The sequence below is a fragment of the Perna viridis genome, chromosome 2 (assembly GCF_037379345.1).
Source record: "Perna viridis isolate PV_CMFRI_1.1 ecotype Kerala chromosome 2, ASM3737934v1, whole genome shotgun sequence".
NCBI lineage: Eukaryota > Metazoa > Mollusca > Bivalvia > Mytilida > Mytilidae > Perna > Perna viridis.
The window spans coordinates 70,122,373-70,137,899 of record NC_142446.1 but is presented as its reverse complement, the minus strand read 5'-3'; the positions used below and the strand labels follow the sequence as shown (position 1 = coordinate 70,137,899).

The following is a 15,527-nucleotide window of genomic DNA, read 5'->3' as shown; positions in this document are numbered from 1 at the left end:
TTTCTATATTTAATTTTAGTTCCCTTATGGTCTTTTATTCGTTCTTCCTCTAATGTCTTTCTGATGTTCCCGTATTACAGAAGTCCCCTTCTTTGACCTTCGGCAAAAAGTTCACGAAAGTGAGAGAATCTTTTTTATAGAACATATTTTTAAATTTTGCAATTACATTAGGAATTTCTCTGCAGCTATTTTTAATATTAATTAAAAGTCTTTCATTTTAATATTGTAGTTTACCGTTATTGAAGGAATAGTATGTACTTGTTTTTGTAATCTTAAGTATTATTTCCATATCTTGTATTGACTGTATTTGCCTTATCGTGAGCTCATGTTTTTTTTTCCGCACGATATACTTAACTTTCATTATTTTTGTTACAATATTTTTTGCTATAAAAACATGTGTGTCTATCATAACCAGCAGAGTAAACAACTTTCCAATTACAACATTTGGATAAGTCTTTATATAAGAGTCGACTTGTTAATAAGTTGGTTTATTATTTCTTTCAGTTTTGACTTGTATTATGTAATATATGAAGGAGTAATCAAGGGAACCAAGTTCTAGCGGTAATCAAAAGAATGAAATCCAGGGACAAAGACCAGATGTTGAAAACAGACACACACAACAAAGAACATAAAGCAACTAAAATCATACATACAAAGTAACAAAAGCAAATGAGCAACTCGGACTCCACTTCTAATCTACTAATCCCGGTCGATCCATTTCATCTTATAGTAAAGTTTCCTTCGCATCTTTAGTGTAGTTCGTGTGTAATTTTTGACGGCAATCACCTATGACCTTTCGGTGCCACATGACCATTTTAACAGTCACGTACCTCTAAGTTCCAAGAAAAAATGTTTCAGTTATGAATGATCAATAAAGCTGACATTTTTCATTCCGTTTTTGGTTGTTGTCTCTTTGACATGTTCACCATTTCTATTCTCGTTATAAAAGTTAGCTCTAATACAATATTCGTTGTAACGTCATCAATTATAATTAAATATCAACGTGTATTTTAGAGTTAACCTCCTCCTTTTAAACTTTATTTCAAAGGTTTTTATGTAAAATGCTTTGTAAGAAGCAGACAGGATGGGAATAATTTGAAACATGTGTCAATATATCGCCAATCCGACAAAAATATGACATTCAACCAAGGAAGTCTACTTCTTAATGTCTGTATCATTGGAGATGTTTGGATTGATGAATTATATACCCTTAATATATTCATTTTAATGACATTGTAACTCATTGTTTGTCCATAATGATATAAGAAACCTTGTTTTATTTTCACTGTCAAAGTGGTTAGTTATTTCATACATATTTACAAACATTAACACTTTTAAAGATGTTATTTTCACAAATATATCTGATAGTTGCATTAAAGTGGTGATAAAGTTTTTTGTAAAGATTTGTCCTCGCAAATCTAGATATGATTGTGGCAAATGACATTTTTCCGGCTCCGCTTACCATTACATGGTCGCATCGTGTGTGTATTTTTCCACATGGAAGTATTACTAACAAAGATCAAAATTAATGAACAACTCGAACGAAACCACACCTGTATACCCATATATTAAAAGGACCATCCAATCATCGTTTTAAAAAGTTCTAGAAATATTAAACAAACAATTAGTATTAAACCCATAGAACAAGTCCTTTTCCATAGAGCAAGTCTTTTCCCAAAGAGCAAGTCCTTTCTCATAGACAAAGTCCTTTCTCATAGAGCAAGTCTTTTCCCAAAGAGCAAATCCTTTCCCATATAACAAGTCCTTACCCATTGAGCAAGTCTTTTCGCATAGAGCAAGTCCTTACCCATATAGCAAGTCTTTTCCCATAGAGCAAGTCTTTTCCCATAGAACAAGTCCTTACCTAAAAAGTCCTTTCCCAGATGGTTTGCAAAGCACAATAATAAAGATCAAGAGAATTACGTTACTTTCAACTTCGAATAAATCTCCGAACAGTAATAAGCTGCTTTACGTTGACAGGCTTCGTATTCAAAAATTGTATTGGTATCGAAAAACTTTGTGCCATTAATTTCAATCATTTTGATCTATCTATTACGCTATTCTTCCTATCAGAAAGAACTCGATTCGAGAATATTCTTCTGTAGATATATAAATAGACAAGGCCAATATTTTGACAAATTTTGCATATTAAACATTACATTGCTTAATACATATTCACAAAAAAAAACTTTTTTTCTTTCAAAAAGCAAAAAAAAAATGAGAATATACGATCAATGACTAAAGCTTTAAAAATAAAAAAAAATCGTTAAAACTTCTTTTCATGACATAGTTTTGCTTTTCGTTTAGACATTAATTTAAAACTATAGTCAATATCTACACTTGAATATAAATGTTTTTTATGCCTTATACAATTCGTATTCATATTCCATGAACTTAGACTTAGTTCAGAAAATAAAGTAGACGCTGTAAATCTCTCGTCAATAGTTTAGATGCACACTGTTTATAACCAAGATAATAATCTTGATTGTTATTTTTTATTTGTCGTTTTTGTTTTTGCATTGTTTTTGTTTGTTTGTCTCTTGAGTATAACTGTTTTACATGATTCCGTCAGTTACTTTCAAGAGGATGACAATCCATCACTTGACTGTTTCCAATTGTTGACAAAACAAATATCTATTAAAAATTTGTGAAAGTATTTACATAGTAATTATCAAATGTAGATATATCACTCAACTCTCAAAATCTGATTTGTCAACTTAGGAAAAATGTCTATCTACAAAAAACTCTATCTACTGTGAATTCCGATTTGTCAACTCTATTACTGTCTTCTAAAAATCCTAATAAAAAGAACCTAATAATTCTTTTTTTTTAATAAAAGATTTTTTCATAAGCTTAAATCAACATCAGGATGTTTGTTTAGTTCATCAACCATTTCCCTGTAGAAACGTGCTTATCATAAATGAAGTTCCAATACATTGACGCTTTGGGTTAGACTGAATTTATTTTACACAGCAATAACCTATAACAAAGTGATTCCAATAGCTCCAGATGATGTGACGTTTAGGGTTGGCCTGAACTTATTTTACACAGCTATAATCTATAACATAGTGATTCGGAGTGTTCATATCACAAATCATACGTTATGCCAGAGTTACCGAAACTTCGCAGACTTTTTGTATCGCACTAGAATTCTAACAAATAGGCTTCTGGAACAGGGTTATGTTGCTACAAGATTGAAGTCATCACGAACTCGTGGATCTTATGGTGTATCCATCTGCGCCATGAAAACTGATTAATTCAACATGTCACAGTTTTTATTTCCACTTTCGTCTACCCTGCACTTGACTTTTTATGAGCAACTCAGCGGGTGTTTCTAGAAAAGCAGAGGACGCTTACCCTACCGGTGAACCTGGTCCATACTCCCAGCTTTATGTGGAGTCCGAGTTGCTCATTTGCTTTTGTTAATTTGTATGTATGATTTTAGTTACTTTGTGTTCTTTGTTGTGTATGTCTGTTTTCCATGTCTGTTCTTTGTCCCTGGATTGCACTTTTTTGATTACCGCTACAACCTTGATTCCCTTGATTATTCATCCAGATGATATGGCGTTTGAATTATCTGTAGACATGAAATCTTTGTAAGCTTTATTAACTTTTTTAATAAAGGCTAGTATTCAAGTGTGTGCATCTCGCTTTAACATTTTAGTAAATGTTGTAAATGGGCAAACGCATTTATTTAAGGATTGCCTTTAATTTTTACCAGGTTATGTGAAATAGGCAACTTTCGTACAGTTTACGTTTCGTGAACCGCGAAGTTAACCTCTGTTACAAATTTACACAGAATATCAAAATTGTTAAAGTTTGAGCTATAGATTGATAAAAGATGCCTTTTTACTATTTATTGATAACAGGAAATGACTGAACTCTAAAACCAAGCACAATAATTTCCAAATTTATGGAAACCCATTGAAACACATCTAACAGAATGAATGAATGAATGTTATTGTCCTCAGTAATACACAATACCAAAGTTAAAGTTATTTGTTTTTTTTTTATTTACACAATTTAGTCGCCAGATAAAATAATAACATGGAAAGCATCCAAACTCAACTAAAAAATTTACGTTAACACAAACTTTTGAGATATAGACATAGCTAGGCTGATCTAGACCTAACTAGGTTAGTCTGGACCTAACTAGGCTGATCTAGATCTAACTGGGCTGATCTGTACCTAACTAGGCTGATCTAGACCTAACTAGGCTGATCTGGACCTAACAAGGCTGATCTGCATAAATTACTTTTTGAGATGTAGACCTAACTAGGCTGATCTGAACAATTTACTTTTGAGTTGTAGACCTAACTAGGCTGATCTGTACAAAATACTTTTGCTATGTAGACCTAACTAGGCTAATCTGTACAGCTTACTTTTGAGATGTAGACCTAACTAGGCTGATCTGCACAAATTACGTTTGAGATGATGTGTGCGACTAGTCATGGCAACAAACAGCCTAAATTCTTTCAGAGACGTGTTATACAGAAAAACATACGAAGAAACCTGTCCAATACCTCATTTCACCAAATTCGGATTACTTAGATAATTTTCGTCTGAAATTTGAGGAAAAAAACTAAAGATTTTTTTTAATAAATACTTTTTTTTTAAGAAAGAGTATATCTAGTTAAAAAGAAATATCTAAACATAAATCCTCATTTTCAACACATAATGAGTAATTAGAACTTTGCATAACTTGGTGACCATTTTGAACAAGTCAATTACGGACTTTTGTGTGAATTAAATATTAGTTCCAGCTACATATCATATATCAACTCTATAATTACACTAATTAAATACAATATAATTTGTAATGATTTTTTTCTTTAAATATGAAGGAACAGAAATTGAAGTATATCCAGGGCAAACCATTTAAAAATCAAACCACGCTCTTGGTTATGGCTATGATATATTATACAGAATACTGTAGCTGAAATAACAACAATAGGGGCTTATAAGTATAAACCATTAAGAGATTGTCCAAAATCAAAAGAACTGAACAAATGCACCAGAGTACAACCTTAATACAAAATAGTAAATACTTTCAAAGATCACCAAAAGGTCTTCAACAAGTGTAGACACACATAACAAAATATTTCAGTTTTTACTAATGTTATCAAAGTCAGTACTGAATAGTGCTTATACTTATAAGAATAAAAATATTTTATTCTGAGTGTTTTTGTATCATTTTGTAAGTTATGTCTAAATCTATAACTAAATGGCGTTGTCAATTCATTTTTACTTTATAACCACCTTGAAATTCGTTTGCCTTGATTTCATAAACAATACAAACCCTTAGTTTTCAAAATAACTCGTCCTTCCTTCAAAATAGGGAGTCTATCATCATTAATGAGAACAAATCTTCTATAAATTAAGTTTGTTGTAAAAAATACTACTGCTACATATATCTTTATGTGTGTATAACATGCCAAAGAATATTCTCGGATTCTTTTTCAGCATAAGCCTATATTTGTACCCCACTGGGTCAAAAAGCAAAGATTTTCGTAACTCAATTGTTCGAGCGTCTAAGGCTTCTTTGGAAAGCATAAATAAAGGTACTAAATATACATAGGTATCATCATATAGCCCAATGTCTCAGCTTTACAATGGTACCAAGATAATTGTGGTAACACATAGGATTTTGGAATAAACCGAAAAAAAATGTACCCCTACCCCCACCGAAAAAAGCGATTTAATTAACACATTTTTCGATGCCAAAACCCCTAGAGTACATATGCTTCAGTAAAGAATGGCTTATTTTGGTATTTTCTATTATTACCATATCACAATAAGTACCCCTCTCGGGTTCTTTTGATGAATTGCGGCGATTTTCGTAGTCAAAGAGTAATCAAGGGAACCAAGGTTATAGCGGTAATCAAAAGAATGTAATCCAGGGACAAAGAACAGACATGACAAACAGCCATAAACAACAAAGAACATAAAGTAACTAAAATCATACATACAAAGTAACGAAAGCAAATGAGCAACTCAGACTCCGCTAAAAACAGGGAGCATGGGCCAGGTGCACCGGTAGGGTAAGCGTCCTCTGCTTTTCTAGAAACACCTGCCGAGTTGTTCATAAAAAGTCCAGTGCGGAATAGTCGAAAGTGGAAAGGAAAACTATGACACGTTGAACAAATCAGTTTTCATGGTGCAGATGGATACACCGTAACGATCCACGAGTTCATGATAACGACCATAAAACTTTTGTAACGATGACTTCAATCTTGTTGCAATATAACCCTGTTCCAGAAGCCTACTTGATAGCGTTCTAGCGCGATGCAAAAAGCTCTGGCATAATGTAGGACTTGTGATATGAATACGCCATACGCAGGTGCTGAAGGGATGTTGCAACAGATGAAAGGAAAGTTGACAATTCTGAAAGAAAAGTCATCACGATTGTCGTAAAGTTTGGTCAATAGTTTTCCTTTACCGTCGATTTCTAAGTGTAGGTCAAGATATGAGGCTGACCTTACAGTGTCTGTAGAATCTTTTATCTCAATTTCTTAGGGGTAGATGCGATGTATCAAATTCTTAAAATTAGGATTGGTTAACAATAATACGTCATCTATATAGCGGAAACTGAGATTGAAGGATCTAGCCAAACGATATTCTTTCTTTCATTCAATTCATCCTGTGTATATAGTATATCAAACCTACACACTTTAAGGACATAAAAGTGACTGGTTCATCTCGCTTACCAAATGCGGTTTAAAATGAAGAAGAGCTGAATAAAAATACACCCAAACGGTAGAATCCCTCCCAAGATGATACCAGGGTATAGGGGTCTATCCATCAGCTCCATGAAAACTGATTTATTCAACGGGTCATAGTTTTCCTTTCCTCGTTTGTCTACCCCGGACTTGACTTTTTATGAGCAACTCGGCGGGTGTTTCTAGAAAAGCAGAGGACGCTTACCCTACCGGTGAACCTGGTCCATGCTCCCAGTTTTTAGAGTCCGAGTTGCTCATTTACTTTTGTTACTTTTTATGTATTATTTTAGTTACTTTATGTTCTTTGTTGTGTATGTCTGTTTTCCATGTCTGGTCTTTGTCCCTGGAATGCATTCTTTTGATTACCGCTACAATCTTTGGTTCCCTTGATTAATCTTTCTAGAATCTGTAGAGGTATTCGATTGGTTCTTACTGGGTGTTCAATCGTCTAAAAATATCACAAACGTTTCGTTAATATTTTTGCATGATAGAGCTTATGACAGACAATGATTTTTTATTATGAACAATATTTTAATTACTATGTCCTACATAAACTCATTACTATAACTGGATTGGCATTTGTTTCTTAATGTAAGACATTCCCTAATAATGACTTTTAAAAAACCAAATGTCACTAAAACATATCCCTACTTTTTCTCTAAACATTAAATGCATTAACGCTAACAACCAAAAACTTTTTTTCCGAAAAAGAAAATAGTGAATTCAAATCAAAATATCTAAAAAGAAAAAAAATAATTCATGTGTGAAAATACATCAACATTTTTATCTTTGATAAACGTACATTCTTCTTGTATCCGAAGTAACTCCAACAAACACCAAAGGAACAGAGATACCAAACCGGAGAGCTAACAAGGCTATCAATGTACTGAATAGGATAGCAGCACTACTACCTTTGGCCCAAAACACCAGATTTAACAGGAAAAATACACCATATACAATTCTGTCAACAATTAATATAACCGCATTATACATTTCATAGTTTGTTTTATTATATTCAACTGTTTGAACATATTTAACCACAGAATTTTTAAATTTTACCTTTTAACATCAAACTTGATATAAGTTATCATAAATTCAGTATCGTTAATAATTTTATATTTAAAAAAAACTATTTTTGCCATTGAAATACAATAAAAATTTACTATCATTTTAACTTCAACCATACACTTTCATAATAAACATACCCAGAGCAAGAAAACGCAGTGAAAATAGCATTGGACTTCCATTTCTCTCCACCAAATGCTGAAACAAGGATTTGATTTTTTTTCATTTCTAATGTTCATTATTAACATTTCAACTTCAACATTATTGCATTTACCCAAGACTTAATAAGATGCCAAGATATATCCTTAGTGATGCATTGTATATCTTCATTTTATAAAAAAAATGGTAAGTTTCTCACTTGAATGTGGTGATGTTACGATAAATCTAACATAGCCGATTCTAAAATAAATTTACTATAGTTTTAAAATATGCATGACTAAAAGTTTTTGTTTCATTATAATTTACATGCATGTCTTATATTCTTGAAAACATACATGTATTTCCATGCAAATTTCACGAAGTCTCAGAATTCATCCGATATTTTCACATATACGTCATTTTTTTATGCATGTAGTAATAACTATTTTTTAAATCATAGTTTCATCTCCTGTCATCATTTGTGTAAAGAATTTCTGTTTCTAAAACTTTTAGGAAAGCCTTATTTATTGTGAAACAGACTATAAAGATCTGAATGTAAATATGATTATGCTATTTTGATCAATTTTGATTTTTCATCACTATTTGAGAGTACTCACATTTATACAACCTAGCTGACACATATCCTGCTGGAGTACCAGGACATACATGCAACACCTAATTTATTCATTCCGCTAGTAAGTGGGGCGGGTACCCAAAAACAACACATTAACATCCACATGTAAAACAAAATACAAAACAATTTAATTCTATAATTGAGGTATATAATTTAACACATGTATCTACAAAAATTACATGAAGACTGTAACTCCAGTAATCATTACTGTAATTTTTATCATATTTCCAAAATTAAGCAGATGCATTATTGACATTTAATTTAATTATTTTGGAACCTGTCTTTTTATGTATATAAATAGTTATTATACCCTATCAATGTGTCAAAAATCACAATTTATATTAAGTCTAACAATTCTGAATTTTTATATTAAAGTATAAATAAGTTTTCAGACACTCAACTATTTAACTTACCAACGAACATGTCATTAAGGCTCCTCTGTTGGCTGGTGACAAAAATCCTAGACAAGGAAACACTGAAATAAATGGATACGTCTCAGTTGGAATTTACAAAAATGATTGGGCCCTTATTCTAACCTATTATGATATTTCCATAGATGGTCTTCTTCCTTTCATACAAAAACCTCTTGGACTATATCACATTCGAAATAAAACTTTATTCTATACCTCTAACTCTATTACAATCCCTTTACAAAACAAATGTTGACACTCCTGTTTTGGAACCTACCTCATCATAATACAGACTTGTGGCCATCATTTTGGATATTGGTTTCTACAGACTCTTTACATGTGTAAAATATCGAGATAAAGAAAAAGGATCCTTTCTTCCATTACCGCTTGTCAACAAAGGTATAGATGCAACTAACATCCTCCATTAAAAAAACGTCACAAACAAATTTCCCCTATTTCAAAGACAAATCAATACCGAATTTCATATTACTAAACTCCACCTATTACATGCAATATTTTCAATCATAAAAGGCTATTCAGGGCCTCTAAATTGAGAACTTCAAGGCTAAACCACCTGACTGTTCTTGCAAAAATTATCCATTCAAATATGATCCTTCCGGTCACGTTAATACGGGAGATTTAAACATCATCGAAAACTAAACTCGCCGTAAGGTCCTTTCTAAAGATCCCAAATACTGTGAACCAAACTCCATAAATTGAAATTATAACTTTAAAGTTCTTATAAATATCGTGGAGGACTACACAAGAAAAATGGAGTGTCAATGCTACCAGCAGACAAAGCTACAAGTCTTCACGCAAAATCAAAATTCCAAATATCTAAATGTTCTCTAAATAAAAGTTGAAGCTGTAAATCTTATACAAAAATATCGATTATGCATGACCTAAATGATTACTAAATATTACGTTTTGCCATTTCCTCTTTACGTTCTGTTATTTTGTCTTTACGTTCTGTCGTTTTATTATTACGTTCTGTCGTTTTATTATTACCTTCTGTCGTTTTATGATTACATTATGTCAACATATATTTACGTTATGTGGATTTATCTATACGTGCAGTGGTTTTCTTATAACGTGAGGTCGTTTCATCTTTACGTTCTCTAAATACTTTATGTGCATTTTCTTTTCTTTAAGTGCAGTGATTTCTTCTTTGGCAAAACGTATAGACAAGACGACATAATGTAAAGATGTTCCTACATAACATAAATACAAAATGACCACATGTAATTATAAAACCACAGCAAGTAATATAAAAATTGACAACACGTAAACAAATGTGTATCTCATCAGACAGTTTAGGCGTTCCATATGAAAATATACATCACTATTATTATGACTTAATTCAAAGTCAATGACAATCCATGAAATACTGGAATAGAAATGCTTTGTAAAACTGTCAATTATATCGATTTGATTACTTAACAAATAGCAGACCTTATGGTGAAACAAAAACACTACAGCATAACGTAAGTCCTTTTTAAATTTGTCATTAGCTTTTAAGATTTGTCCTTTAAAGTTTGTTTAGAATTTAAAATTCATTAAACAGGAGACGCTTGAGAATTCAACATGTAGTTGAAATTTTCAATATACAAGTGTAGTCCGATTGTGTTTTATACATTTTCGGAAAAAAATCTTATCAAATTATTTTTCAATTTTTCAACTGTATTTGGTTTTCTATAATATATACGAACTCTGAGAAATATTTTCAGAATTTTATCACAACAGACATAAGAAATTCCCATGCAATTTTAATTTTAAATATTACTTTGTCTGTTTGAATGTTTGAACAGCTATTTGATGAATTGCGGCGATTTTCGTAGTCAAAGAGTAATCAAGGGAACCAAGGTTATAGCGGTAATCAAAAGAATGTAATCCAGGGACAAAGAACAGACATGGAAAACAGACATACACAACAAAGAACATAAAGTAACTAAAATCATTCATACAAATAAACAAAAGCAAACTCGGACTCCACTAAAAACTGGGAGCATGGACCAGGTGCACCGGTAGGGTAAGCGTCCTCTGCTTTCTGCTTTTCTAGAAACACCCGCCGAGTTGCTCATAAAAGTCAAGTCCGGGGTAGAAGAAAGACGCAAGGAAAACTATGACACGTTGAACAATTCAGTTTTCATGGCGCAGATGGATACACCGTCTATGTACTGGATTCCTGAACTCCACAAGAATCCATACAAACAACGTTACATAGCTGGGTCTGCAAAATGTACCACCAAACCTCTTTCAAAATTTTCAACTTCTATACTCACAGCTGTCAAAGAGGGTTTGCAGTCCTACCACAACACTTGTTACTCCCGTAGTGGTTTTAATTCAATGTGGATCCTGAAAAATTCGAAAGATCTTTTGGAGACAATCAGTTTGAGACCCTTATCAGAATATAATTAAAACCTATGATTTGTCAACACTGTATAGTTCTATCCCACAAAATCAGTTAAAATCCCGCCTTAAAAACATTACACATCGTTGTTTAAAAAAAAAAAGATGGCACACTTAGATACAAATATATGGTTCTTGGTAATACTTTGTAAGAAATAATCCCAAATCATCTTTCTTTTGAAACCAATGAAAGTTTTAAGTAGGTCAATGAGTACATCAGTTTTCAGAGACCCCGATGTAGCAAAAACAGTGTCTACTATACATGACAAATATGTTGTCGTACCAGCAGACAAAGCCCAAAACAACATTGTTTTGGTCTGCAAAACGTTTTATATCTAATGTTTATTATCAGAGGTAGACGTAGAAAATAATAGCAGTGATAAGACCTATACTGCTACCACTCTTTCCAAAGAAGAGATTGTGGAAAACCATAAGTCTGTGCTATCTTCCTTTGGTCTCTCTACCAAAGACGATGATTGTGATTTACCGTCTATGTACTGGATTCCTAAACTTCACAAGAATCCATACAAACAACGTTTCATAGCTGGATCTGCAAAATGCACCACCAAACTTCTTTCAAAACTTTTAATTTCTATACTCACAATGTGGGTAGCTAGGCCACGAATATACCATCATACCAAATCAGTTCAAATGTTCTTTATTATCATCTCATGGAATTACATATGAAAGGATTGACTGAAAAAATACAAATGAACTGAAAATAATATATTGCCTAACAAAAAATCAGCAATATTCTGAATAATACCAACATGATCAAAACACAATCAAAATAATACGAAAATACCATATGCAATATAAATTGTGTATAAGGTAAGTATATATGGTAAGTATTGTATGTGTGGATATGTGTGTGTAATATTGTCATGTGCTAAATTAAATAAATAAACAACTGTCCAAGTTCCAGAATATTATACATGACATGTATTCTTTGTGTATGTTCTATGTGTTTTCTCAATGTAATATCATTCAAAATGCATTTCCAATTGAAAGCATACTCAAAACACTCAATATGATGTGTAAAAGAAGCAATATCATGGTTTCATAAAGGTTGCAGAAAATATACATAAAATCAACACTTCACGGTCATGTGTTCGATTCCTTAAATGCATGCAAGCTCAAAAGTACAATTTAATGCTTGCTCATACCTTTTATGCATTTACACCAATTATATAACTCATCATAAAGTAAACATACCGTATTGTTTGACCATGGTATTCATAATTAGCTTCATTTCATCAATTTAAACGTATGACTTTCATTGTTGACCTTGTTTACATTCTCAATAATTATAGTATTGGATAGGGAAAAAATACTAAAATCCGGTCACGAAATAAAAGTGTTCATTGAATCCTTTTGGTCACAACATTCCGGCTCCTAAATTATGATCTAACAGATTATGATTTATCTTACTTATTAACGACCAAAATGTCCATATGCAAAAAATACAAACGTCAAAATCTCGAAAATCAAAATATGAAATTGTCAAAATCAAAATGAAAAATTTTGTTAGCACGGTTGTCGGAGTCTTCACTTTTGCTATTCGCACTATTCCAGATGTATCGCTTACAACTTCTATGACTCTTCCCATAGTCCATGAATTTCTTGGTGTATTATCTACGATCAACACTACATCGTCCTTTTTTATATTTCTTTCTTGTTTAGTCCATTTCATCCTTTGTTGTGGTAGCGGTAGATGTTCTTTAGAGCATCTAAGTCCGCTAAATATTGAACATGGCGCCAACGACGTCTGGCGTAACAGTCTGTCTTGACAATCATTCCTGGTGGATATTTTTCACTTGAGCGTAACAACAAAGGTCATTAGGAGTAAGCACTTTTAAATCGGTTACATTGTCTGATATCTCAGTTATTGGTCGATTGTTCAGAACAGCTTCTACTTCGCAGAAGAGTGTCTGTAGACCCTCGTCATCTAGTTTAACATTCTGTTCGCACATTACGGAATACAACACTTTTCAAACCGAACGGATTAAACGTTCCCAAACTCCTCCGAAGTTCGATGCAGCTGGAGGGTTGAACTCCCAATCAATATTATTATCTAGCATAAAATTGTCAAGTTTCGTTTCACTAAATTTCTGAATTTGTTCTCGCAATTCACGTTCAGCTCCAACTAGATTGGTACCGTTGTCAGATCTAATAAATTTCGGAACTCCATATCGTGACATGAATCTACGAATAGCGTTAATACAAGAGTCTGTATCCATTGTATGCACTATCTCTAAGTGTACGGCACGGATTTTCAAGCATGTAAAAATCGCACCATATCGTTTTAGTACAGTCCTTCGTTGCTTGATTTCAAATGGTCCGAAAAAGTCTATGCCAACCATCGTAAAAGGTGCATTTTCGGGAGTTACACGATCCATGGATAAATCTGCCATCTTCTGTCGCATTGCTGGAGCTTGATACTTTCGGCATATCACACACTTTGAGATTATATTTTTGATTATAGTACTTGCACCTACAATCCAATATTTCTCTCTAAAGTTTGTCAAGATTGCATTTTTGCCTAGATGTCCTATTTGTCGATGAATACTAGCAATGGTAAGACGTGATAATGGTGACACTTTCGGGAGTAATAACGGATGTTTCGCTTCTTCGGTAAGATCTGACCTCGACAATTGCCCATCTACTCGAGGTAATCCATTTGAATCAATAAAGGGATCTAATTTGAATATTGCAGATGATCTCTGGACAACTTTTCCTTCTTGGAGTTTTTCGAATTCCTTATCGAAATGTCGATGTTGCTCGTAGCATAGTATAACTTGTTCGGCGTTTCGCAATTCATGAATGTTCAGTCGTGTACTTTTGATCAAACTCTTTGATGCTTTCAAACGATGTTGTTTTCCTTTAGTTCTATCCATTTCCTCTGAAAAGTTTCCATCTTGATCATACATCGCATCATGATTTCGATATCTTTGCACAATTCTGAGATTAGCATTAGCTTTTAGAATCCATACTACCGCTATTTTCAAACTATTGTAAGCAGAATAGTGTGTGATCAAAGTTTCAATAATATCACTTGTCTCTATCACTGTGGCGTCTGTCGCATTAACGACTCGTTTTACTTCCAAGTCATCATTCGGTATAGCATAATCTATCACTTCGTCTGGCCATTCAACTTGTGGTCGCCATAGAAATTCAGGTCCTGAAATCCATTCAGGATGTTGACGGAATTTATCAATTGTCATACCGCGAGATGCATAGTCAGCTGGATTTTGTTTGGTGTTTATATAGCTCCACTGATCATTATTTTCGGTAGCTTCATGTATCAAAGCAATCCTGTTTGCCACAAACGTTTGATAACTTGTACTTCGATTCCGAATGTATCTGAGAACTGTCATGCTGTCTGTCCAAAAATACACTTTATCGATATCCAAATCAAGCTCTTTCGGAATTACGTTATTAAGACGCACCGCTCTAGCTGCCGCAATTAACTCCATTCTCGGAACAGTAACCATTTTCAAAGGCGCAACCCTGGATTTTCCAATCAAAAATGAGCAATAAATGTTGTCTTTGTCGTCCATCAATCGAATATACATGACAACACCGTATCCTACATTACTCGCATCGGAGAAACAATGAATTTGAGTTGACACAACCTTTCCGAATTCTGGCGGCTTATAACATCGTTCTAGTTTGAAATGCTGTAATTCAGATACTTGATTCAACCAATTATTCCATCGTTTCTGATCATTCGCACTGATTTCTTCATCACATTTCACTCCTTTTAGACACAAACTTTGTAAGAGTAGAACAAACGGTGACACTATTCCTACGGATCATAAATTGAACTAACGACGGACAATATCCCACGCTTCGTTGGTGGTTGGGTTTTGATCTGAATTTGAAATCCAAACGAGTCACTTTCAATATACCAAAAGACTGCTAAAGCTCGTTCAATGGGACATTCGCCTTCAAAGTTCCACTGTTTCATCTCTTTCGCACGATGTTCTTCAGGAATTGATTCCATCACTTCTCTACTCGTGCTGACCCATTTGGTGAGATTGAATCCGCCTTTTTAACATATAGATCTAATATCTCGAACTAAAGTTATAGCTTTCTCATTCGATTCACTAGACACTAAACAGTCATCCACATACATGTTTTCTTTGATCA

The 15,527-nt window shown here is 33.2% G+C and overlaps 1 protein-coding gene across 1 annotated transcript; it reads right to left on the bottom strand.

The window, feature by feature from the left end:
• Positions 1 to 13,366: 13,366 nt before the first annotated feature.
• LOC148626728 (uncharacterized) lies at positions 13,367 to 14,869 on the bottom strand. The gene has a single exon (XM_088571128.1). It carries the CDS (start codon positions 14,867 to 14,869, stop codon positions 13,367 to 13,369), a length of 1,503 nt encoding a protein of 500 aa, XP_088427254.1.
• Between the last annotated feature and the right edge of the window lie 658 nt (positions 14,870 to 15,527).

Bases quoted from the DNA above. Each gene is read 5' to 3' on its own strand.
- LOC148626728 (XM_088571128.1), bottom strand. From the start codon at position 14,869: ATGGTTACTGTTCCGAGAATGGAGTTAATTGCGGCAGCTAGAGCGGTG.